At 39.1% G+C, this 27,962-nt stretch overlaps 1 protein-coding gene and 1 long non-coding RNA gene across 3 annotated transcripts in view; one reads left to right on the top strand and one right to left on the bottom strand.

Annotated features, from left to right (window-relative positions):
• LOC110834568 (uncharacterized) overlaps positions 1-27,962 on the bottom strand; it is a 260,749-nt gene that overhangs the window by 39,889 nt on the left and 192,898 nt on the right. The gene's annotated exons all lie outside the window — the stretch shown is intronic.
• kkv (hyaluronan synthase-like protein kkv) overlaps positions 1-27,962 on the top strand; it is an 82,979-nt gene that overhangs the window by 18,983 nt on the left and 36,034 nt on the right. For both annotated transcript variants that reach the window (XM_022073770.2, XM_087352299.1), the window contains exon 2: positions 11,340-11,428. In XM_022073770.2, the coding sequence (XP_021929462.2) occupies positions 11,352-11,428 (77 nt within the window). In that variant the 5' untranslated portion in view covers positions 11,340-11,351. The remainder of the gene's footprint in view (positions 1-11,339; positions 11,429-27,962) is intronic.

The raw sequence follows: 27,962 nt of genomic DNA, 5'->3' as shown, positions 1-27,962 counted from the left end.
ATACACATCTCAGTCATGTTGACTTCCTGCTAAGCTCGTGCTAAGATTTACTGACAGGAGTATTACCAGGCATTAAGCATTAAATCTGTTGAGACTAGAAGGAACAGATACGAAATGCCACTGTGCGCCTCATTTATTTATTTATTTATTGCGGAAGAAAGCAGAGAGAAATAAATAAGAAAAAGGCAAGACATAATATTTTTCCGTTGGCCCTTTCTCGGTGTAAAACAGTCAGAGCGTGAAGATTATCACTTAACTTGCGTGAGGCTTTATCACCACTTCTCCATACGTCTTAGTGGTGCTGAATGACATATTTAAATCTTTTATAAGCATACGCCTTGTCTTGGGGCACAGGTAATGAGAGAGCAAATCTTGCGACACAGGGTGATTGATCACACGTCCTTCAGTATAACATTCAAGTGCTCCAATGACATCAGTCCTTTCACTTTAATATAAATCGCGAGTTTATTTAATTATGCAATTCATAACATTCTAATAGCTCAGATACACTGAGATCCTAGACGCATTCCACATGTCCACATGACAGAAATGCATTAGTCTTTAAATTACGAGAAAAGCTACGTGTAACGTCTTTTGTTATTTCAAGATACAGGTCTGCCAATACTTACGAGAAAGTCATTAAAAGACATAGAGCTTGGTCGAAAACTTTATTACTTCACTATTAATAACTGAAAAATAAGTTTTCTGGTGCATTAAACGAAACTCGTTGCTGTAATTTATGTTAATGTAACAATCCATGTTACATCATTCATCCATTTACATGATGTGCGTTTCAGTTTAATCCAAGTATTCTTTGAAATAAATGAACGAAATTCCTAATGTTTAATATCAAACAAATTGTGATTAAATTTGATATCTGAATGTATAATAAAAGCTGCAGAACAAATAAATATAATATTAATTCACACCGATATAATATATTTGATGTTCTGTAGGAGCAATCATAATAGAAATCACTATTTTAACTGAAGTCGTTGTTACTGAGAACCAAAATACAGTGGATTCCGGTTAATTGGGACACATCGGGACTAGAACACTTTGTACCAAATAAATGGCTGCCCCCGATTAACCGATGGCCCAATTAACCGGAATCTACTGTATAATCTCTGCCTTGCTGAGACTTCATTCGAACTTGTAATTTTTTACTTTATAAATCATAAATTAATAATTTGTTTCATTTTCGCAATAATTCACATTTTATTCGAAAGTGGATTCGATCTGAGATTTAATATATTCACCGTGGTGGAGATACCATTTGTGATCCTTTGTCTTGTGACACAGTGTAGTCTTATAGGTGACTATCAGGTTTCGGATAAACTTATCACCTCCGTCTTCGGGGCTCGTTACAGTTCAAAAGATGGAGACGACATGTTATTGTTTCTCGAAACACTGTTAACAACCTACAAGACTACACAACCCAGTAAATCACACTCGACATCCACTCATTAATTTAGCAGTTTTTGGAATTTATTCAATTATAATTTATTTGTCCAATAATATCACTATGTATCTATCCTTGACTCATTGACACACAAACAATGTCGCAACATAGCTACAGGACATGATACAGTGTTGTTAAATATGAAGGAGTCGACCGGTAGGCCTATTTCATTTCCGGATGATTCCTGCTTAACATTCCTTCAAACACGTTCTCTCTAGCCACCAGCATGCCATGACCTTTCAACTACTACAAGATGCCATGAAAAACTGTGTCTTCTGTTAAATCCGGAATCTTGGGATGTCTCTATGATGAAATGAGCTGCTACAGAATGCAAATGCTCCAGACTGCAGACGACTTTCGGAAGAAATTAGTTGCATTATATTGAACTTTATAACTGATTAACTAGATTTACATTTGGTCAATTGCAGTGATTACTCACGCCTACCAATGCAAGAAGAGATAATATCAGAATAAGAATTCTTCGTCTTCTGTCGTCAATGTTTTATACTCAGAAGTTCAGGATTGGTATAATCCATAGTTAAAGATTTATAGAATTATACTAACGGTAAATTCTAATAAGGTGTTCACCCTCTCCATTTCGTCTGGTTGTACAGAGCTTTTTTCAACTATATTTATAGCTTCAAGTATGTTTATTTCTTACTTTGCAAATTTAGATTTTATTAATTTTAAATTTTACTCTCGATATTTACAAGTACAGATTCTCACGTGTCGATTGTAAACTTCGTTTGTCTTTAAAATGAAACATAATTTAAATTTATCCCCGTGCTTAAGCACCACGTCCTGTAGATATATAGGGCAATGGAGATATGGTTCCACGCGTTTTTAATCGTGGCACTAGATGGACTAAATAAACAGTGTCATGTCTTCATAAAGGAGCTTTATTGTAGTAACGGGTCTGAACAGTGTAAAAGTGGATTTGTTTTAGAATAAGGCAACCTTAATCGCTTCATATTCTCTACACCAGCGTTTCTCAACCTTTTTGCCCTTGCGGAACCCTTGAAATAATATTCATGTCTCAGGGAACCCCTACATAAAAAATTATTATATATCATTATTGATATCTTTTTTTTTTTATAAACTTAAAGTTCACAAGGAAAACTTAATATATTTTTTCTGATAGCTTGTTTTTTATTTTTATTTGTAGTGTTCTGTCTGACGACAGGTCCATATGAACAGGATCCTTCCATCCTTTTCTCGGACTGGGACCTGTTCATATACGTTCTTGGCAGAGATGATCAGAAGTGGTTTGCCATTGCCTTCTTCTGTGTGTGAGTGGAGTAATTGTTGGGATGCCACGGAGAAACCGGGGAAGCCCCCGGAGGAAAACTCCGTGATGCCTAGACCACGGCCTTGCCCAACACAAGTTATAAATTTGAGCACCACCGGGAATTGAACCCGGGACCCCAGGCTTACAAGGCTAGTGTTCTGACCGCTAGCTTGTTTACGCAAAAAAATTACGTTTTTCTCAAGTTTATTGACAATACAAAAAAACTGAAATCAAACTGCCTGTTCAAGAGACCTCATACGGAGGTTTTCATTCACACAAAAAATTAACATAAATAACCAATATCGTATATAACACATATAAACAGAACGAAAACAGATAATAACTACTACAATAACTAAATCGTTTATTGACAATGTTAAAAAGGCATAAGATAAATCAAAGTAAAATGTCATATGAACAAATATATGTGTCAAGGAAATGTTATTTTTGAAGCCAATTTAAATAATAAAATTTACTTTTCTAATGTGAAAACTGTGCTTGTCTTTTGGTACACAAATGCTTAATTCGGGGTCGAACTTTAGATAAACACACACGGATTTCATCTTCAACTGAAAGGAGACGATTTCTGTCTTTGGTCTTGGTACTTGTTAAATAAGAAAAAGCTTGCTCACACATGTAAGAGGTTGAAAACTGCAACAATATATTTATTGCTTTCCTATGACTGGCACGATGCTCTTCTTTCACAGAAATCCAGAACTTGTCCAGGGATAGGTCAGTAAATCTCATCTTGAGTACAGCTCCTGTACACTGACCACTAAAGGCGGTTTCACGCTGGTGGCGTATAGACGTCGCTAAATATATTTCTTATGATTATTATATTTCTAAATGACATAACAGGTTGAATACTTTATTATAATACCCAAGAATTTTCCGAGAATATGTCGTACGTGTATAGTAAAATTACGAATATGAAATTAAACATAAAAATGACTCAAAAATACATTTACATATGATTAGCCTGTTCATCACTATTTCTCGCGGAACCCCCGGCGATTGCTCGCGGAAACCTAGGGTTCCGGTTAACCCCGGTTGAGAAACGCTGCTCTAAACTAAGACGATAGAGTGTTCATGTTAACCACGTCAACCTGGCTAACACCTTCAAACACGAAAAATAGAAGGCCTTCTGTCTTGGTTTTTTGGTTCAGTGGTACTCCTTACAATGGAACACAACAGAACCGATCAAAGAAAATCCACCTGCCTGGCTGGCTGGGTGGAGCTAGCTAACGATACATTTTTTTATACTGTACTCCATTATATGTAGCACCACTGAACAACAAAAGCAAGACAGAATATTTTATTTCCTTTTTCAAAGTGCTAGCTGTGCTAACACTGTTAACATGGTCAACATGAACATTCCTCCCCTGAGTAAACTGCGTCATTTAGGATAAAATATCTTCTCTCTGTGTATTTGAGGATAAATTTTTATTAAATATATTCATCTTCATGGCCCAGAGAAGTGTAATTTTGATAAACGGGTTTCAAAGTAGAGAATATGAATAAGTGAATCAAAGTAGTCAATTATTCATTCAATTAAGGATAGAATAGAAAATAAGTTTATTTTGAAATGAAGTAAAGAAATATTATTCGTACAGCACTACTTTCTTTTCGGTCTGTATACGAAAGGCCGCTCAGAAGAATGGCTGGTTTATATCGTGTTTCTATGAGCGGCTTGTAAATAAATAGGCGTGCACTTTCTCTTTTCAAACCCACTGTAACTCCAACATACACTCTTACTAACTACTTTCACAATTCTTTGTAACTAAACTGGCTAAAACAGTTGCCAATCGTAATTAAAGTTCAGTGAATGAATCACCGCTACTTCACAATGAACAGAAATGCCACGATTATTAAAGTTGGAAAGTTCCCTAATTTCATCATTTTTTAAGTGAACTACTTATGATATAAAGCTGCTATTCCATGGGGTTATTTAAAAAACCAATCCAGTGGCTATCGTAGTTAGGATAATAAGGTACAAAATTTTGTTCCCCTGTTCTTACAGCTGGAAGGCGCTGGACACATTGTCTTGCTCGTATTTATGTATTAACGCTTTATTTAACGATGTTTTTAATTGGTTAGATCGTACAGCGTCGATTATAGGGTGATTGGTAAATAATGAACTGGAAACTATATAGTAAACCATTCCGGAATTTTTAGTGTGACTGAGAAAACCAGCAAAATACCTCTTTAGGGCTTTAGGGCAAACATTTGCACCCAGGACCTCCTAAATACAACGCAAGAGTGACATCTTCTCTGCCGCAGTGTTCGATCATGTTATTCAGTAAATTCTGTTCCAACTCGTGCTGTCCGGCTCTATGGCGTTGTATAGGATTTACAGTTAGGCTTTTCTATAGCATTTACAGCAGAAAACAAGGCCTATTATTAATCGATATGGTATGCGAAAGACAATCATTGTAGTACAGAAGTTAATTCGCAGTTTCAACACTCCTTCCTGCTAAGCCCGCCCACTTGTCAAAACAAAATGTTGCTGTCCTTCAAAGTGATATTTTCTGTTATATTATTAACTTCATGTGTCTGTACCTGGTGCCAAGCAGAAATACTTTCTCTGCATAACGGTTCCGCACTGGTTGCTGCGCTGTCTGCTTCTGGTATATAGCAACAAGGCATAGCGTGTCTTGGGCACTAACTAAACCGGAGGTTAATGCAGCTAACGGCACGATCCTGAACCAGTTTTATCCACCTTCCACCCTCACAACCAATTTCTCATCTCAAGGTCATACTTCCACCCCTTCAAAGTCGAGTGGTACATTAGGAGTGTTCGTGTTCATATCTAGACCAGCAGGCAGGCAATTGTGACAAAATGATTTAGTATTTTTCTCAGTCCCTCCATGCAAATTGCGGGATGACCTGAATTTTACTAAATCATCATTTGCAAATAATCATACCATTTGAAGCTATGCAACATATATACCTGAAAAGCATATTTTGTACAACCAATAATAAAGTTATCAGACTTTCAAGTTGCGGTTTTCCAACACGTTTCCACACTAAAGTTCTTAAAGTGTATTACTTGTATCCATGTTCCACTACGTACCCAACCCACTGTACTAGAACTTCCACAGACAAGATTTCATTGTCTCAATAATATTAGGTGACATGTGTTATGAAGTTCATTATGCAGTATCGTAAACCGCCGACCTACATCCTTCTTTAGATCCAAATTAGTTATTTTAATCGCATTTGTAGAGCAGAACTATTGCAATGCAACAGATATGGACACCTAACATTTTACGTACAATCCATAAATCCTCAACATCAAATGGAACTTTTATTTTGTACCTTTATATCACGAAATTTAATCTTACTTTTAATAAAAGCTATAGTAGAAACTATACGTCCCACCTCACAACATGCTGAATCCAATATTCGATAAAAATATAATATAACCTCTGAAAGCCATAACACAGGAATCAATAAAAACATTGGGGCAGCTACAAACTTACTTAGACGATGTATACAAGCCAAAAGTAACGCCAATAAAATGTTATAGGCGAGATCGTGCGTGCCTTTCCGTTCGACCACATTTTTCAATTCCAAAGCTACTTTATAGTTGTAGAGAACATTTTTACACTTGTACTTCTCAATTTTATTAATTTATATGGGACCCAATAACATATTTGAAACAACCATTACAGGTCCTAATGATATTTTATCTTTACACATATGACTTCGCCGTTTTTAGAATTCATACTATAGTTTTATACTTCCCTGATATACAGTGTTTAATATCAACACTAATATATTTTATTCACTACAGCAATTTGGCAGATACGTTTCAGTTCCACTGGACCATCATCTGAGATCATCAGCGAAGATTATCCAATAGGAATTAAACTCATGTGGCTAATAAATTACGATAACGGATATAAGCTGTCGGTGTTAATAAAGATTCACTAATTACAAGCTGCGCCGTATAAGAGCTTATTAATTGAGACAATAGAGAAACAGAAAGAAGGAAATAAAAGACAGAAGTCCACGACAAAGTTTAAAACCCGTAAAGACTTCTCTTATAAATCTGTGATAACTACAGATTACCAGTAGGTGCCTCACACTTTAGGCCGGGCGCAAACGGAGCCACTAGTGGCTAAACACGACCACTAGTGGTCGCCACTTTATGCAGACGTTTGCGCGGGATAAACAGTGGTCGGAGGCAGCCACAAGTAGCGAGACACGGCCACTACCGCAGCGAGTGGCCCGGTCGGGCCACTACGAACGCCGTGTCTGCGCTGAGTCTATTAAAACTCCATACAAAATACAGTCCGCAGCTTGTGGCGGCCACAAGTGGCTGTGGCTAGTGGCTCCGTTTGCGCCCGGCCTTAGAGCCGGCGTAGCTGTCAGTATAGTGACTGGCTACGGACTGAGCGACCAGGGTTCGATCCCCGATGGAGGCAGAGGATTTCTCTTCTAGCGTCTGCGTCCAGACCTGCTCTGGGGCCCACCCAGCCTCCTGTCCAATGGGTACCGGGGTCCTTTCCCGGGGTAAAGGCGGCCGGGTCGTGATGCTGACCACTCACCCCCATCTAGTGCCGAGGTCAAGAATGAGTAGGAGCTATACCTCCACTCCCCCCAAGCGCCTACATTGCGTGTAGTGGGACAGCCTCACACTTTACTATCACATCAGCATTACTAATCGTCTCCATAAGCCTCGCAGCAAATATGTGGGACACAGAATTACAAAACTATCAGTCTGAATTTCCATCAGACCTTTTAACAGAACGCATGTCTACTAACGACTATTCGCGGCTGTAAAATTGCACGTCGGAAGCTCCTTCATCATTTACGGCATCATGTCAGTGGAATATGTATGATAATCCTGACATTTGCAACCGGTTCTCGTGTGAAGTACATGGCTGTATATGACTGGCATTTCGGAGTTCCCGATTCGATTGTTGGAGGCCATGAACGGTACACTGCAAGAGTGAGCACCCGCGAATGACTGGCAGTTGTTTGCTGCAGACACGAGGTAGGAGACAAAGCCCAGGCCCTGCGAATGCTTACACCTACTAAGTGGGCATGCTTAATGCGCGATTCTTTAGGCAACTTAAAGACGCGGCTACAGTTGCACCAGCTACTTAGCATCCAGTGAGTTGAAAAGACGATCATTAATCGCGAGCAACTAATCTTACAGATGGCGTTCGTTGCCTCCTGTAAGGTAATATCTCGGCATTAACTGAAGGAGACTGAATAAAACCAGGAACATTTCTCCTTCAGTAGAAACTGATAGAGATATTAAACATGGTACATTCTGAATACAGGTGAACAGCTTAACCTCGACATTAACCTGATGGAATTGCTTACTACAACAGTAATGACAATTATCACAACTTGTGTTTCTAAAACATTTTATTCCTAGCGTATTATATCTTCTTAGTATATAATGTTGCTTTTCCTTCCAGACAGCATTCTTATTCTTCAAGTCTGATTTGTTCTCTCTTATTTTAAGCCTATTTAACTACGCCGTAAAATGTCTACGTCATGAGAGCTGAACTTCTCACGACGGTGAGAATGACGATGTTACTTTGGTCTGTTGCGCCGTGCAGACTCAGACACAATATTTCGGGTACTCACTGACTTCAGCCCTGAACATGGACACAGTATGTTTCTCCGAAACGCTGGTAACTATCTACCCAGAAGAACGTGGCCATAGTTCCCATTTATCGCCACTTTGGTTTCCCTGTTTGCATTCATTACTTCCAGAAAAACTCCAGACCTGTAACTTGAAATAGATCACAGCAGATTCGTTCCACGTCCAATAAATTTTAAACGTAGGTGCAAGATATTTTATGTTATCCAACTCTGAGTTTAGTTAACTTGTAATATTTGCTTAACTAAACACCACGACATGCAGTAAAAAGATTCTGAAACCATCTCGGTAGGCAGAAGTGGTAACGGCAGGGTTCGGTACAGCTTGGTGTTTAATGACGCACACAGGAACAACTTAACCTTTACCTTTTATCTATCACCAAGAAGGAACAGTCTTTTGTTCCCGAGGCTGGTAGATCTGAACTGACATCTGGGGCCCGGCCTTCATAACGAGTTGGAGCGAGACACGCTTTCTGTTGGAACATGACGCTTTTAAAATCGCAAGGTCGTTACTTTACTTCGAGTTTCGAAGGTCGTGTTTCAGTGCCTTGCACAGGAAAATGAGATTGATGACACATTGCCCATTGAAAACAGGGCAGTGGTTACAGCGACCAGGATATGCACTTTTCAAACAAAGCACCACGTTCGATTTATTACAATGGGACGATTAAAGATGTCTGGTTATGGGCTTCTGGTAAGAGAAACCGTAGAAAGAACACTTCGTATCAGACGTATACGATAAGAACTATCCAGAAAGAATTATTAGAATCGGCGAGCGTAACAAAGGACGCTTAAGACGTTCGCGTTGCTGGAATATATGAATTTTATTCCGGCAGGAGCAAGATTTCCATCTTCATAGCCGCGCCCAGAGCGGCTCCGTGTCCATTATCCTCATACCCAACGAGTACCACGACTTTTTCCGCAGGGTTAAAGTGTCTGGAACGTGAAGTTTCTCACTCACATCGAAGTAACGCCGAGGTTAATTCACATTGGTTTAAGCTTTAATTGAAAACGCTGTCAGTGCTCAGATGAAATAGCGCAGAATGAAAGGACGATGAGTAGTGAGGTGGTAAACTGGAATTTGTCTGTGGGGACTGGGGAAAACCACGAAAATACTGAGGCCAGCAGGTATCCGGGCCGATATTTCAACATGAACATGAAAAGAAGTGTTTTACCGACCGGCCGCGACTTTCGGTAAAAAATCCCGACTCAACCAAATCGATAGCATGAGTCGAGCACGCTAACTCGTGAGGAAAACGCAAAACTGCTTGCCAGGGTAAAGAACACTTGGTATTTAGAGACAAATAAACAAACTGACTTTAGCCGACAGTGTCGTGCAGATGTACAGTCCTAAAAGTATGCCATTAAGTTTTGTCTAGTCGCAGCATTCAGTATATAAATGGTGATTCCAAGAAATGGCAGCCGACGTCCTGATAACGGGAAACAAGCTACAAACACCTTCCACGTCCCCTCGTGTGTGACGTCACCCTCCAGCAAACCGAAATTTAACGCGGTGTATTTCTATGTTTTACAGAAAATACCAAATGTATCGTCTTTGTATTCGTGAGGTCACATCTTAAATTCTAGGCCTGGATAATAGCTACTCTCATTCAGGTTTTTTCGTGGTTTTACTCAGTCTCCCAGGCAAATTATTGGGTAGTACCTAAAATTACGTCTCGACCGCTACGTTTAAATTACTTTCCAATTCATTACTGTTTAACCTATATTTCTATGTTTTATATTCCAAGCTGTTCACGGCGTCGTTAAATACACCATACATGAGTAAAATAAATCTAACAACCGTGTGCTGTCTGTACTTGCTCCCTCTGTCAGCCTCACAGAAAATGCATACATTGTCTTGATGTAATGGAAACTCAAATGAAAAAAGTTCTGTCTGTAAAGTACAGTGTGTCCCACATTGCATGGAACTCTCATGACAGCATGCCGTAGCAGAAGAGAGCGACTACCGGAAGATGAGTCAGTCACCACGTAGAAGAGAAACGTCGCTGTTTGGTAGGTGGGTTCCAAGTTACGCGGGACATTCTGTATTAAAGGACCCGTGTCTGAGAATGAATAATGTTGATATCAATATGGCAGGCGAGCGTAGAATAGGGCGTGGTTTCTCACGTTCCCGCTATGTGACCCCGGTGAAACTCGTAGGTGCCCTCCCACAGTGCTGCTTTCTGTGAAAATGCAATGGAACGGAACAGCTTCTGTCAATGATAACTCCTTCGTGTAAATATATAAACACTGTGTATTAACGTAAAATTCATCATTTCAGCTCAATGTAACAATTTACCCCTATCATAACTGCCAGTGCTCTAGTCGGGCCAGGGTAGAACAAGGGGGCTCCCTGGCACTACTCTGAGAGCCAACGCATCTTCTTTTAAAGCGAATGATGTCAATCACCGACGACGTAACCTAAGGGCAAAGGGACTGTACGACGCAGAAACGCCCTCTAGAAATTTGAAAAATTATTTACCATTAAAGTCATAATACGAACGTTTTTGTACCAAAATGCCCATAATTTTGTTTGTTTGTGAGTTGCTTATCATTTAATTCTACATTTAAAACTATAAAGATATGAAGTAACAAGTAATGGGCCACATATTATTGATGCTCATTTCTTTTAAACTGGAACAGCGTGGCTGACCGGCCAGACACTTTCATTTTTATGAACACACGCCTGGATCAACCTATTCATCGACTGACTAATACAACTGATCCATTACTTTATATACGGATTTTAAAGAGTTTAGAAAAAGTACTTCGTGAGGCAAACAGAGAAAATCAACATTTCATAAAAGTGCAAAAAACATGAAATTTGGATATCCAGGACTGACAGCGCTTCAAACACGAAAATAAAAATATTGTTTGTTTGGATGTATCGTTGCAAGAGCTCACTTCATCCACAGAGTGCTATGTAAATGTCTCCAGGATACATTTTGATGTGTGTTTCTTTTTCAGACGGGCAGCGCCATGACGGGGGTGCGCGCCAATGACGACAGCGACAATAACTTCTCGGATGACGAAAGCACACCACTTTATGGCGGCAGGTAGGGCTCGACACCTGCTACTTGGGGTTCTTGGTTCCAGCTCATAACTCGCTACTGTCTTGGGAGACACTTTACGTGTTAACAATAGTTTACACGTAAAACTATGCATAATTTTAAGCGTGGTTCTCGCATCTACGTATTGTTTCTCCATCTTCCACTATCTTCACCTTCACCAATGTATTTAAACTCAAATACAACACTTACGACAGAACTGAGATAAGCGGTTCATGCGTCACGGATCCGAAACATGAGAATATGTATACAATTTTGGTCGAAAAACCTCGAGAGAAGAGACCATTTGGAGAAATAGACATAGATGAATTGATATTTTTTAAAAATTAATATAGGAGACATTGAATGAATTCAAACGTGCCATACTGCTTGAAAACACTGGGATAGAACATCGCTTATGACATATATACTTATTCAACTTCCATATCTTTTCTTGACCGCCTCTAATCTTTGTTTATCATGAATTTCCATCCAGATATCACAAGTCTAACGCACATCTGCACACAGAGCCTTGATTTCTTTCCTCATTTTCCTTCAGTATTTCTTACAGCTCACTGAACAATTTTTGTTTTCCTTTCTTCACTGGAGGCGTTCTTCACGGCAGTGAAGTGTCGATATATATCGATTTCAATTGTCTTCCTTTAAAACTACGATGAAAGATCCATAGATTAATTTCAGTGTTATAGAAAATTTCACGTTATTTCTTCAACTCCCAATTTTACAACATTTTACTATAGAAACAATTAGGACAATTTCATAAAAACAGTGATAATATTTCGATTGGTCGATTTATTAACGTATTAAGCGAATTTGATGTCCACTGAACTGGACTGGTTGTTCGTGACTTGTACAAGGAATAGTCAGAAACGATAATAACTATTGCAGCGCCATAAGTCACCCTACACAGCGTCCGTATAACGACTGTAAGGGCTCCTTCGTACTGTTTATTTTATCTCTTAAAATTCCATACTGTCGTACCTTTGGATTCTACAGACTAATAAATTCACTTCGATGATAGCATATATTTCGCTTAACTGAGAATACAGACAGGACAATGGTCAAATAATATATGTATCTCTATTGTTAAGGGATATAAAAGCCTTCTTAAATCTATCAACAGCTTTTAGTAAGATCCTTTTGTTGCTTGTAATTCTGAGAATCTGTCCGATAAAATAATGTAAGACAAAGTCACATAACGTATTGCCACGTTCTCAGTATGAAATAATTCTAGGACATCGTAATGTCCGACCAAAACATTCGTTTATCGTCAGAAACCACCCAACTTGCCCCTAGAAATAGTAATTTATTTTTCTATAAAACATTTGAAAATCACCTAAAGAGTTTCGATTTTTATTTATCGAAATGCCGCAATTGAAATTAATGCAATTAGGAGGAAAAGTGTCTCCAGACGAAATTGAAATTAGATCGGGTCCGGCTGCTGCCAACATGGCCGCCAATAACCTTGAGCTGGACCAACGAGAAATCTATTGCTACGATTCAGAGCAGATCTTGACTGTCCAGTTGGCTGTCAGTGGACTCAACCTGGCGACCTTGACGAGTTACGGGCACCTCCCTCTGCCTGCACCAAGGTTGAGTTCCATCGTCCCGTTATAAGGGCAGGTAGCCGCTGGGAGCCCCTGCGTACCAGCAGAAACCCATACGAGATTCAGCCTTGACAGCCAGAACCAACAGCAGAGGTTGTATGGAGTTTTTCGGACTTCCGAAGAATGTCGGAAATTTTATAATCATGTTAGTGGATGTGATTTTACGCAGAAACGTTATTTTACAAACCTGGGGGCACTTAAAACTGCATTATATGAGGAAAAGCAATGGAAAAATACGCAATAAATACAGTTAATCTTCAAAGTGATGCTGGCTAAGTAATTCCTATGAACAGTGACGTTACTGAGAAGCTCAGCTAAGTAAACGTTCCCCGCCTTTTATGGAATATTAAAGTTCATTAGCTTCTTGCCAAGAACCATCCACATGAGCCAAATAAATCCAGTTTTCATATTTACACTCTCTTCCTACTTTATGAACTCGTAATAGTGTTTCTTGTTTTACGTTTAAAGTGTACAGTTACGTTATTTTTCTATTGTGTATTTTTTTAATTTATTTGATCACATATAAGGTAGGGTCTACATGCCACATCACAGATAATCAAAACAAGAAAGTTGTTCTACGACCTTTACCATTATACAGTCTCTATTCAGATAAAGCATTCTTCCTGGAATGCCATAATCATGAATTACAAAACTTGAATTTGACACAGATAGGTTATTCAATAAAGTGACCAGCTCTAGACTCATAGATCGGGTTTCGAATTCCGGCAAGAATAAATTCTCGCTTCGTAATCTCCGGACCGACTCTGCGGCCCATCCCAGCCTCATATCCATTGGGTACGGACGCAAAGCGGCCAAAGCTTGAAGCTGACAAGTCACCGCCATCAAGTACAAGGCTTAAGAATACTTGGAGCTTTATGACGGCTCCAACAGGTGTCCTCATGGTGTGATGTTTAAGCACAGTGAATATTTATGTACCTTCACATTTTTAACTGAATATAATCTTAGCAGGGTCTTTGTGTTGTAAAACAATGCAATTTCTTCATGTGCAGAGTATGAAGTCCAGTGTTAAATTTGCTCATATAATAGGGACGGCGAGAGAACAAAGTACCAGTCATTTAACATGGCATCTGAAAAATTAACATATTCATAATTACACACCGAATGTAATGAAAGGATTGTCTCATCACAGGTCCTTTCAGAGCCAGGTAACACCACTTGACTTAGCACACGAAACAAGGTACTGCACTTCAATACTGTGGATACAAATCAGGAGTGGGCAATTATTTGTAATAGGGGTTGGATGAGGCCAATTCGAAGCGACGATGGTCAGAGACCCTAAATAGAAAAGTATTTTGTACTCAAAGTGCTACTAATTGTAAACTATCCCATCAAATAAACATATTTATAGATTAACCACAACAAACAGTAAAACTTAATTTGGACACAATATTCTAACTGCTGACAAGTGTTCTAAAAATCCTGCCAACGCATTAAACTGGATCCATAGTATGATTTGAGGGGAGGTATAGAAAATCAAAATAGTACATACAAGTACTAAGAAACCATCAAAATTTTCAATTTAATTATTTATGTATTTGTTTACTGCGAGTAAAAATTTTCTCCGCGTTATAAAAATTGCTGAAGTGTATACAGGTTGGTATTATTTATGTGTAAACATTGCTTAGGTGTAACTGTTACGGCACGCCGTATTTTTCACACCCCTACTGTAGACAGAAGGAAAAGATGAGTATAATAACTCACCACTCTTCCACTTTTCTAAGAAATATTAACATATTTATCTCAGATCACGGCCGTGTTGAGGGACATTGAACCGAATGAAAAACATCTACATGGGGTCGAAATCCTTTACGACAATAATACCCTTGTTCCTGAATACTACATAATTAATTACGTGTACAGACGAAATGGACACACAGCTCCAAGCATTTATTTTTTAACTTAGACACTGAAATGGAGGTGAGTGGTCAGATTCACGCTTCAGCCGCTTTATTCCTGAGAAAGACACTTCAACAGGCCTAACCACTAGAATGAAGCAGGCTGGACTTAATGGCGGAATGAAATGTATTAAACTTACAGGGAATCGAATCCAGGTCGTCCACTGTGTAGACAGTCATTTTCTTAATAGAGATATTCCTGCGAATGTTTTGTAATATGTGTGATGGTAGGAGTCGTATAGGTTCAATACGACTGACTGGTATGACCGATGGCGAAACTAGTTATTTCACTATTCCAGAGATAAGAGAACTCGACACACGAATCTCAACAAAACTGAGAAGAAATATGTGTGATTCAATTCAATTTATTTAAATGTTTGCCAACAGCAAGAAGCCAATAACAGGCAAACACTGATAATACAAACTAATAATAATAATAATAATAATAATAATAATAATAATCCGTGGCGTAAGAGCCCTCTGAGAGCCAAAGCCGACTAGCTGGCTGCTGGCCTCACGTTCACATGCCTAAGCAGAGGTGAACGATCATCCAACCAGATACAGAGTGACGTGTGGTCAGCACGACGAACCCCCAGCCATTGCTAGTTTCCATGACCGGATTACGCTACCCATTGTAGCTCCCCAATTTCCTCACGATGCTGGGTTGGCACCGGTCCCATACACTGGTCGAAAGCTCATGAGAAAATTTTTCCTCCCCCGAGACTCGAACCAGCGCGTATTCCGTATCGCCGGTCCGAAGCATGATGCCTCAGACCGCGCGGCTACGACGCGGGACCGATAATACACACAATAATAATAATATAATAATGAAGAATATTGCATAAACAGATTAACTAAACATATACATGTACATTATTAAATATAACAGCCAAATACAGGGAAACCCAAAATAGAAACAATATTATACACAACGAAAAATAAATGAAGTAATATAAATAAAAACAAATAATCCACCTAGGGAACACTAATATAATTGTAAAACGTTAAAGAAATACAAAAAACAGATAACCAAGCTAGACCATCTATAAGACACCTATCTAGATCATTTCCCTTATTGAGAACGTGTCCTCAAGGGAGACAATGTTTATGCTAAATACGTCCAAAGATTTACATACGTCATTTGCAGCGATGACGCACCTGGCTGAAGGACTGTGTCTTAGTGCACTGCTCACACTAAAAGTAGAAAATTCTCTTATTTGCCTCGCCGGCACGTAAACCAACAGCGTCCATAATGGAATGGCAATTTATTTTTCCCTTAAATACATTAACACGAAATAACGCATCGAGATGTCGTCGTCTGGAATAGAGTGTTCTAAGATTTAAAGTAGATAAAATCAATTCATAATTGGGTGGGATATTAAACTGAAAAAAGAATGGTAAGACAAGTTATTTCTTATTCCAGAGATAAGAGAACTCGACCCACGATTCACAAGTCTGCGAAACAAAATTGTAAGAAGAAATTACGTGTCATATTTTATTAACCGAGTAACAAATACAGGGATTTTGTCCTCTCGTTTAGTTTCCAGCTTCTAGTCAGTTTCATGCAGACAATATTTAGTAACAACCCCACTCAAGCATCTACTAGCTGCAAAAATGCACCTGTTTGCTTCGCTTGAAACGGGGCACCAGTTCACGTTCTTGCAAACACATTAATGGACCTTTGGTTTCCGCGAAAGGATGTTGTACAGTACTTAAATGGCATTCTGAACGCAGCCGCTAACGACCATAACTTCGTATCCTAAAGGTCCCTGACTCAAGATTCAACGTGGAAACAATACTGTAACTAAATTAAACTAAAATTAACTCAACAAACATGGCTGTATTTTGTTTCTTTCTTTATATATCAGCGTGATGTTGAAGAGAAAACTTATCAGAAAAAGTAACAAACGAGTGTATGAACAACTACACTTTTTACGTTGCTACGTGACTGGGTATTGAACAGAAACCGCAAAGAGTTGCAGCAGCCATTGGTATGAATCTGAAAAGGGAAAGTTCAGAGAACAACGCATGTTACCCTCAAGCCATTTGTCATTAATGAGACGTCAACACTCACAAGGGGCGCTACTGATTTTCAAAACGACCAAGTATCGGTTCCAATTTTTATCCAGCCTCAAGTAATTTACTCGTGCTTTTATATTTTCCGAGTTGAAATATAAATACCGAAGCTATTATTTGGTTAATAACGAAAAACTTAAGAAATTATGTATTATTCTCCTATATGTACACTGGTCCCGCGCCGTAGCCGCGCGGTCTGAGGCATTATGCTTCGGACCGGCGATACGTAATGCGCGCTGGTTCGAGTCTCGGGGGAGAAGAAATTTTCTCATGAGCTTTCGACCAGTGTATGGGACCGGTGCCAGCCTAGCATCGTGAGGAAATTGGGGAGCTACATCGGGTAGCGTAATCCGGTCATGGAAACTAGCAATGGCTGGGGGTTCGTCGTGCTGACCACACGTCATCCTATATCTGGTTGGATGATCGTTCACCTCTGCTTAGGCATGTGAACGTGAGGCCAGCAGCCAGCTAGTAGGCTTTGGCTCTCTGGAGCTGTTACGCCACGGATTTAATTTTTTTTAATATGTACACTGAGACAGACTAAGCCTCCGAAACATCGTACAGGTTTCTGTTCCAGACAATAAACAATACCTAAAAATTAGTGTCATGACTGATTCAGAGTCTGGGGTTTTGTAGCCTTGAATTCCATGTGATTAACGAATTCAGAAAGGCGCGTGTTTCACTGCAAGTTGTCTCTGCAATTGTCTGGACGGACAAAGGAATACAATGAGTTTGTTTAGAATGGCCGTTCCCGTCCGGGAGCAAACAGGACACCTACCTAATAAAAGTTAGGTTCGTTAATGTTATGCCAGTACGCCAAATTCGACTTGACAAACGTCGCTCACATTTGGCTCTGGGCTTTTCTTTTTGTGGAAAATTAACAGGTTTCCAGAAGTTTTATTGTATCCTTCTACCCGTCATACAATTGTATAAAATGAAAGCTTAATGAAATTCGAAATTAAACGGGATTTTCGATATTGGTCTTCTAGGAGTAACGCAATGTTTCGGAGGCACATATTGCCTCTATCTTCAAAACAGTTAAGACCTAACGACGAAGGCAATATGATACCTTAAAACGTTGGTATCTACCTAGAAGTCCATATGGTGTTGGTAATCAGAAAACCAACATCGAAATCTCATAGCTCGAACGGAATTTTTGGTACGCCCTTGAAAGCGGATGACAAGATCTTTGGAAATTGTAAAATTATAAATATCTGTAGGGCCGGAATAAAGTGTGAGGGTGTGCACTGGATTTGTCTGGCTAAGAATAGGGTTTAATTGTGATATCTTGTGAAAAAGGCAATACAACTTCGGATTCTGTGAAAAGTGGGGAATTTATTGATCATTACAACCATTAGCGTCTCAGGAAGCATTCTGGAACGGACTGTACTTTACGCATCCTACACAACCGCCCTGACTCCAGTAGACATTTGAGAATGAAAATAAGAGTTCTCGGTTTCTACGCAGACAGTCCAATTGAACGCCGAAGATTTGATGAGGTTTGGAAAGTATTTTTATCAATTGTAAACCATGATATCTTACGACCGAAAATACAAACATCGCCATAGTGGTGCTAAAGGGGGAACGACCTGTACTTGAAACGGGCCGCGTGTATTGAGCTCATTCCTAGAAGGACGCAAAGACCAGATCACGTGCCATGCCACGACGTATTCACCACACGCAACCCATGCCTGTGAAGAGGTCAAGAATTTTACACACGCATCCAATCACATAAATATGCACTTTCTGTTAAGTGTCTTACAGACAAACATCGAACATAAACTAACTCCATGGAGCAGAGTTCTAGTATTCCATCAGCTAGTTAAGAAATTAAGTAGGACTTGAGATTCTCACGAGTTGTAGAAATTTGCTGTCTTTTATAGAACCGGACGGTTCATTACAATGTTTACAAAAAAGTCCGTCACTGGCCCCTATTCCGAGTTGAGTAATACAGCCCACATCTACCTTATTTCCTTGATATCCATTCTAATATTATCCTCCCATCAATGCTTATGGCTTCCAAGTGGTTCCTGCCTTCAGGCTATCAGACCAGAATTTTGCAATAATTAATCATCTCAGCCATTCATGCTCCATGTCCGCCCATTTCAATGATCATAAAATAATATTCGGCGAAGAGCACAAATTCTGAAGCCCCAGATTATACGATTTTCTCTATCCTCCTATTACATCATCCCTCTTGGGTCTAAATATTTTCAGCACCCTTTTCCCTAACTTCATTTATGTTCTTTACTGTAACGTGAACGGCCAAATTTCACATCAATACAAAACAACATTTTCAATTGACGTTTTAGATACCAGATAAGAAGATAAACTCTGAATTCACTGATAGCAGGAATTCTCCGAAATTAATCAGCTCTTTTGGAGGACACGATTTGAAATCGAATAGCTAGCCGCGTTATTTCGGATTTGTACTGCATCGTGGCTTGAGTCCGCTTTTATATTTTAATTCACCATATGATCTCATTACGTAATACACGGAATTGTGGGTGTTACTTTTCTATACGTGCATTTAAATCACCGAACCGTTCAGCTGCAAAGTTTCGCAAGACGTATCTCTCTGCATGTCCACCTCCGCAGTAACACAGATCAGAGGCGCATTTCGTGCCTTATTACAACCAATTCTTTTGCAACTATTGTGAAGTGGAAAGAATCGTATTTTTTGGCTGTGGTGGTCTAGGTAAGACAGACCGTCACCCTGCCGCCATTATCTTATAATTCTAATACGTTGCAGGCACAGCAAATAAAAATATTAAGCATATGTACCAGGATAATCAAACTCGCATTTATATCAGCACAATGATTCTGTGGTGTTCTTTATGCTTTAGCGTGAGCTAAGAGCACCTTTTAGGCCCGTCCATGTATATTTGTGCCGCGTTTTCTCTGGGAAGTAAACCACCCACGACTCGAGATAATTGTTGAAGCTGTTGCAGTGTGAACCAAGGTAATTTTTGGAAAGTAACAATGTTAGTCGAAGACATAGTTAGAACGTATTAATGCAACAATTTGAACCGGGGACATCATTTCTCATTGATGCAAAAATTATAGTCCATTACATTTTATTAGGTTACACCGATGTTGGAGTAGTTGATGGTTACGATAATTAGACATGGTACTTTTAGATCGCAGAAATATACGAAACTCTACTGCTCGGCCGTATACGACACGAAAAAAGGGGGAAAAAACATAAACCAGTGAAAACCAGGAAGAGTGGGTTGCGTGATGGTGAAGACAACTTGTTTCTAACTCCACGTTCCAGTGCATCGCAAAGACCGAAGATGTTAATGGCACTGCTCTGTAAATCTAATAATACTAACAGCATGTCATTAGAACGTTTTTCTTCTAAACGTGAATGAAGTTAATATTTCCTGTTTGTGTTCATAAAGCAATGACATCTTCCGGATTCCTCGACTGTGTCATAATAATGCATACGCGTTATCCCAGAGAAAGAAGATTTCTACAGATAATGACACAAGAATTTTCACTTTCCTAGGAAGAATACCGGAAACAGCGACGTTACCATGGCGACGAGGGTTAAAACCCCCATAGCCAGTGGCGTAACCAAAGCGGGCCTGGTAGTTACTAGGGCCCCCTCCCATAACTTTTATTAACGAATGTTTTAAAGTTTATAAACACGATATGTTTCTCAAGTTCTGGCACACACAAAAAGGTAGGATAAAAGACAACTTGCGTTTTAGGAACAGCGAAAGTAGACGTACAGAGTGTCGTAAATAGGAAAACAAAGTATCGAGTTGCAACTAAATTTATAAAAATACAAATTAACCGTCATATTTTCATCATAAAACCTTTTGCTAAGACTGTCAATGTTTATTCTTAAGATTAGAGGTTTTACTCAGACACTTAGAGAATGACCTCAGTAATGCCCTATATTTGTGACCAAAATTATAAATTATTATTACAATAGCAGCCTCTAACTCAATACTTATGAATAAACCTGCAGTCATGGCGAATTCTGCTAACTACTCCGTACTGTCCAATAAAAATTGACATATTTACAGCGAAATAGTTCAGTAATAGAATCAGGCAGACTTTGATTACATAGATAAAACTACGGACTAAAAAGTAAAGTAAAGCTGTCCCGCTACACGCCATGTAGGTCGTTTGGGGGGAGTGGAGGTATAGCTCCTACTCATTCTTGACCTCGGCACTAGATGAGGGTGAGTGGTCAGCATCACGCCCCGTCCGCGCTTTACCCCCGGGAAAGGATCCCGGTACCCATTGGATAGGAGGCTGGGTGGGCCCCAGAGTCAGTCTGGACGCATCTAGAGGAAAAATCCTCTGCCCCCGTCGGGGATCGAACCCCTGTCGTCCAGTCCGTAGCAAGTACTGACTGAGCCACGCCCCTACAATTGTCGCCTTTACCCTAACCTGAGTCAGATGAATCAAGTCCAACTCATACTTTCTAAAATCCATTCTAATATTATTTTCCCAACAAATTGTAAAAGTAGCAAAGCAAACAATTCCCCGGGATCAAACGAAAAAAGTAACACAGGAGAGTATAAAAAATTGCAGAATTTAATGTACTTTTGTATATGAAACTAACAGACAGACGTGATGTCCATATAAGTCGCCCTTGGTTTTACTTCAATAGGTACAAGACACCTGAGTCAAGTCATGCACAATATACTCAAGTATTATGGCGGTATATTTGGTATAAGAGGATACCAAAAACAGTCTGCATTCCTACTTAATCTCAATATCGGGCTTTATAATGTCAATTCCAGGCAGGCTGTATGTATAAGAATGCAAACTATTTCTTAAGTATTAAAGGCTAAGAGGTGACACGGATGGAAGTTTCCATATAGATAGAAAATGGGAACATAAAGTGTTCAGTTTATTGGATGTTGTAACAGAAATGTGACCAATGAGCAGAGGCGTGATTTAGTCAATTGTGGTGGGTCTGTTATTGGATACACTGAAATTACTGTACCGTCAAGATAGGTATTCTTCGAATACAGGCCGACATAATACGCGACTGAACGTAAAGATAAGGGGAGAGTAAAGTAAGTAAAGCTGTCCCACTATACGCCATGTAGGCGCTTGGGGGGAGTGGAGGTATAGCTCCTACTCATTCTCGACCTCGGCACTAGATGGGGGTGAGTGGTCAGCATCACGCTCCGGCCGGCTTTACCCCCGGGAAAGGACCCCGGTACCCATTGAAGAGGAGGCTGGGTGGACCCCAGAGCCGATCTGGACGCAGAGTCTAGAGGAAAAATCCTCTGCCCCCGTCGGGGATCGATCCCCGGTTGCTCAGTCCGTACTAGTCACTATACTGACTGAGACAAAGACTAAAAGAAAGAAGAGATATAAAGCGAAGGAAAGAAAAGAAAGATAAAGAGAAGTGGAAAGAAAGATAAAGAGAATTAGAAAGGGAATGAAATTAAGAAAACAAATTTATTTGGAACAATGTTGCAAAAAGGAAAAATTATGAAAATAAGAAGAGTGAAAAAGGAGAAAAAATAAAAGAGGGACTGACGATTAAAGAGAGAGAAAGAGCAGTATAAACTTCCCAGTATCCATGACACCCTCTTTCACATAATGTACACATACGAAATTACTATACACAATTCACAGAGACAAACCAGTAAAGGCCTGTCTAGTAATAAAGATGGAGTCCTTGTATGGGACGTGTAACTGGATATTGCTCTGCATTAAATTAATTTAGTGTTACTATGGACACACCCTGCTTTGTCTGTTGGAAGTGCTCCAGACAATTTGCTAATCTACAATTGACATTGACGTGGACCAGCACGGCGCCTCGCTCCTTGCTGTTAAGGACAACGGAACAAGACACTTAACAATACTTTAGATATCAGTAACAAACTGACGTGGAAGTCACTCAGTGGGACTTAGCAGTGATACAAGGCTCTGAGACAAATTTATATTTATTTGTTAATGACATTCAAAGCAGCATATTTTAAGATTAAAAAGTAAAGTTTGTCCCACTATACGCCTTGTAGGCGTTTGGGGTGAGTGGAGGTATAGCTCCTCTCTTCCTTGACCTCGGCACTAGATGGGGGTGAGTGGTCAGCATCACGCCCCGGCCGGCTTTACCCCCGGGAAAGGACCCCGGTACCCATTGTAGAGGAGGCTGGGTGGGCCCCAGAGCCGGTCTGGACGCAGAGGCTAGAGGAAAAATCCTCTGCCCCCGTCGGGGATCGAACCCCGATCGTCCAGCCCGTAGCTAGTCACTATACTGACTGAGCTATCCCGGCTCATGCATATTTTAAGATTATATAGTGTTTAAACGCATTATGGATTTGGACTAATGAGGAATAAAGTTGTGGATTATTTTAATGTACCATCCTACAATTTTCCTGCAAGAATTGGCGATTATTATGAGAAGTCTCAGTATGGACAGTGGATCTATTAACCGAGAATCGAATTCAGACCACCTAAAAGTGAAGCAAGAATGATGATCACTCAACAGAAGCCCTCGTTTTGCGACAGATTTGTTATCGACTGTGCACAATGGTCATGAGTATAAAAAGATAAACATTTGGAAGGAAACGGGTATTGATTATTTGGAAATACTACATTAGGATTTTTTTTGATGAAATGATAAGTTTCGAAACGTATGCGTCTCTTAAGAATTCTGATTTGTTAGTCAGAATCCAATGTTTTAACTTTGCGAATGGTGAAAGTAACTTCAGAGATGATCGGGTCAATGACTTCCGAAAGGTGGACATCCGGCTCCTGTATGGATGGATGATAACTTCGCCACAGGGGATTCTTCCATGTGGCTGCGCTATTGGCTGGGAATTCTGCAGGTAATCATGATAACCAGTGGTTCGCTGCTCAGTCACGCCTGCGCGCACAATCGCATGTGCACCTTCATGTACACGTTATTAATGCCTGATTTTAACCAAAATTGGAGATTATAACAAGTTTTATTGAAACTCTCTCATACTAAATTTCATGAACTCCGTTCATCAGTTTTCGAGTTGATACAGACGGACATGTATATTATTATGAAGCTAATGGGGGCATTCTTTCAACTATTATTTGCTAAAGAATTTAAAAACTAAAAAATATGAAATTTAGGATAATCTGTAGCCTGATAGAAATTCGAATTCTGTACCTCCAACATGGAGATTTATAGTTTTACCGCTACAGTAGTCCGCCTAGTTCTAATTTGTGTAGTGTAGTGTATTTGACAAATATATTAAATTTGGACCGATAATAGGACGAGATGTTTTCACTAATATTATGTTGACAACTTTCTTTAACTGTACTGAACTAAATAAAATGGATGTCGTGGATTTACTCTGCAGACAAAAAGTAAACTAAATCAGCAATATTAATAGCCCTTTCATACGAAAGAGTTTCATCCCCTTAATCCCAACCGAAGGTTCTTACTGAAACTGTAATGTCATCTAAAAATTGGTTATGCCTTGAAATGTCTTCAATAATGGAATACCGATGCTGCATTCTCTAATATAAAAAATGTTCAGTGTTGCAAGGAAATGGTTGAGGTATACATAAATTTGTAAAATGTTTCTCGCTTAAATATATCGAAATAATGCGGCGATAAAACATTATCAATTTGCAGGGTATGTAAACACATTATCCTGTAGTTTTACTGGGCTGGTGATGTCAGGCAGACACAATATGCGTATGAGTGGGAACAATTTTCGTGTCTTACACATGCAATGAAGTCTCTCACGTTTAATAAAGATGTGAAGCAAAAATTTCAAGACCGTAAGTAGGTTTGACATGGTTTCAGTCACGTGAGAAACTGGAGAAGTATGACACTAATTATACGGCCTACATCTAAAAGAAGTACCGGTAGATACGGAAAAAAGGATGAGTTCTTTTACAAGTACAACGTTCACTTAGTAGGTACATGTTCCATTCCGTAGTCTTTCAAACCAATCGTTACTACAATGATATTTTATTCTAAAATAAAGACTTGTTTGAAAACCACAAAATATTTCTCATAATAATTTCTGACATTATGATGAAGGACAACTTACACATGAACAGAGTACTGACAGTTAAACGGATAAATTAACTTCATTTATCCTGCCGTCAATGGAAGACTTAGGGCTAGAGATCTTTAATTCTAGACTTCAAATAACTTAACTGCATGAAAGAATCTTTACACAGAGCCATACATATGCTTGAATACATATGGCTGAAAGTTTTAGCATGAAATAGATTTATTCAATTCAATTCATTTCATTTATTACTATAAAAATAAGAATAAATGTGAGTAATTTTAAACACGCATTTCATACTCGTATATAAGTAATAAATGTCTGCAGAAGTTGCAAAAACGTAGGTACTTAATAATGCTTGCGACGAAACTAATCTCAAGTCTTGATATAAAGTTTACTCAAGAACAAAAGTAAATGTAACTTGTAGGTCTACTAGGTGGCGGTGGGGGTTTGCGAATATTATTTAATATTCTAGTCCAACATAACCCCAAGGCATAAATCTCAAATTAAGCTTTGTCAAACGGTTTGTCGTAAAAACATTTATACACCTTACACACAAGCTTCTTATTAAAATATAAGAATTTTGTTTGATACACTTTCAGAAAAGTTAATACTTAACATTTAAGGAAAATATATGTTTACAGTGTATATTATTTTTGTAACAGTAGACTTAACAATGGTTACGTAAAATAGCAAAGGACAAACGAAGAAAACACGATGCCCGTTCTCCAAACCTGAATACAACTTTCCACTCGTCTCTCCATGAGTCATCTCTGTTAGAAACTAGAGACAGGCTCTTGGTACTTCGACAGGCGGCCATAAGGAGGAGAAACAATAACTTTTGTTCCGCCTAGCATGAAAATCGAAAAAACATGTTGGGACGAGATCACCTTGGAGGATATTGGTGTAGATGGGAAGACAAAAGGAGCATGTCACTTCAGAAACTAGATGAAGGTCTAGACTGGATTCATCTGGTTCAAGATAGAGATCAGTGACATGCTATTGTGAAAACAGCAATGAATATTGTGGATCCATAAAAGAGCGGGAATTTTCTGGCTAGGTGAGCGAATGTTAGCTTCTCAAGGGCGAATTTTCTTCATGGAGGTGATTAGTTGTAGTATCATTGTCTGAACAAAATCCTATCCTCTCTATTGTGACACTCAAAACCATGATAAGATATCACTTCGAACAAGTGTTAAGACTCGTGTTTATCTTTCACTAGCACAGTATTCATTAAGACTCAATGATATAAAATCCACTCTGACAGATCAGCTGCGTGGGTGTTAGTCTTGGATGTTCCGTCTATCTTGAAACTTTGACCGAACGTTTAACGAGAACTTCTGCAGTTGGCGTGACAAGTAATTGTTCTTATTTCGTTTTACGTCTCACACTTTCACTGTCGCAATTGGGAAGGCGATAGTGGAGTTAAGAATTCTTGTGAAACGTCAGAAACTGCGGTATCGATGTGGGAAAAGTAATTTCTTGGAACCTTTTCATGTCTGGATAAAATATACGTCATACGACGTTTCGGAGGCTGGCTGTCTCTACGACGTGGTATAAGGAATGGGTAGGCCTAATAATTGTGCTGGGCTAGTTATATAAAACTACTGCTCACTATTAGAGTAGTTCCTACTCTGTTTGGATAAAATTATATTCCTTTTGACTACAGTACAGCGTCTTCACTGAACCCGAATGTCCATTACCGCTTACAACGACCCGCAGTCTATCAAGTGAATCCAGTCTACGCCCTCTCAACCTGTTTCTTTACGGTAAATTTAATATCACACTCCTAGGTTTTGCATTTTGACTATTCTCTAAAGGTTTTCAGACCGAAATTCTCTGGCGATTTGTTTCATGCATTCTGCATGGTCCACTGATCGAACCCAACAACATTTTCTAACGACTATAAATTATGGAATCTCATCATGATTTTCTATCGTCTCCTACAATTTCCCCATCCCCCACACCCGAAATAGGGTGCCTATTCTAGTAAGATGACGTTACTACAGTGGTTACTTTGTAAGTATTGAACATTACCACTATAGTACAGCTTAAAACTTCTAAATCTTTTGGTTGGTAGAACATCTACAAGAAATCTGTTTTCCAGACATTTTCAGTAACAGACCCTTACTAAACCTTAATATTTTCAGAGTGTTGATGGTAAGACCAGCACGTGATTTGCCTATAACGGTTCTGTAAGTTGCAGATATACAGATATGGCTTTCACTGCACGAGGATACGTGACATAAAAGATGAGAGTGAGGATGTCCGTTAATCGTAAGAAACTCATGAATGGAACAGAAAGTCATTATAACTCAGCATGACGTCATATAACGTGACGCTTCGCTGTGTGTCGTCTGCGGAACAGAATCTCATTGATGGCGTTTGTAACATTCATCTCTCCCTTTCCAGACTCACACAGGGGAATTGACCATGAAGGGGAAATGTTTTAAACTTAAGTCGCTACAGTTCCTTCGATATATTGAGTCTCATTACGATCTGTAATTTTTAAGAAGTAATTTACATTATTAATACTTCGCCTAAGCGTTACCAGACGATCCTATTGAAGCCTTTGGCAAGGCTTTGAGGTTTCATGTATTTTTGTTTGTTGCCAGTTGATTTCATTCGATATTTATTACACTTAACTGATCCACTGAGCCTATAAAACAGTTTACGATTCTGTGTTTACAAAACAACTGTGGTATTTATATGCTCCAACCTTTTAAAGTAAGACTTGCTGTCATGTAATTCAGAATATATTGTCTTTCCGATCGCCATATAAAACCACTAACTTTAAAATACGCAAAAAATATAATGTTACTTGTTGTTTTTTAAGGGAGTGAACTTCGTCTCTCACATTTAAGAAAGAGTGTGATAAAAAACCGGGTGTTGTGGAGTATATTTGAAACTAGAAGGAATTAAGTGACAGAAGGCATGAGACAATTGT

The sequence above is a fragment of the Zootermopsis nevadensis genome, unplaced genomic scaffold (genome assembly GCF_977971745.1).
Source record: "Zootermopsis nevadensis isolate Lab colony 2312 unplaced genomic scaffold, Znev_1.0 Znev_ptg000021l, whole genome shotgun sequence".
Classification (NCBI taxonomy): Eukaryota; Metazoa; Arthropoda; class Insecta; order Blattodea; family Termopsidae; genus Zootermopsis; species Zootermopsis nevadensis.
This window is presented reverse-complemented; position numbering and strand designations above follow the sequence as displayed.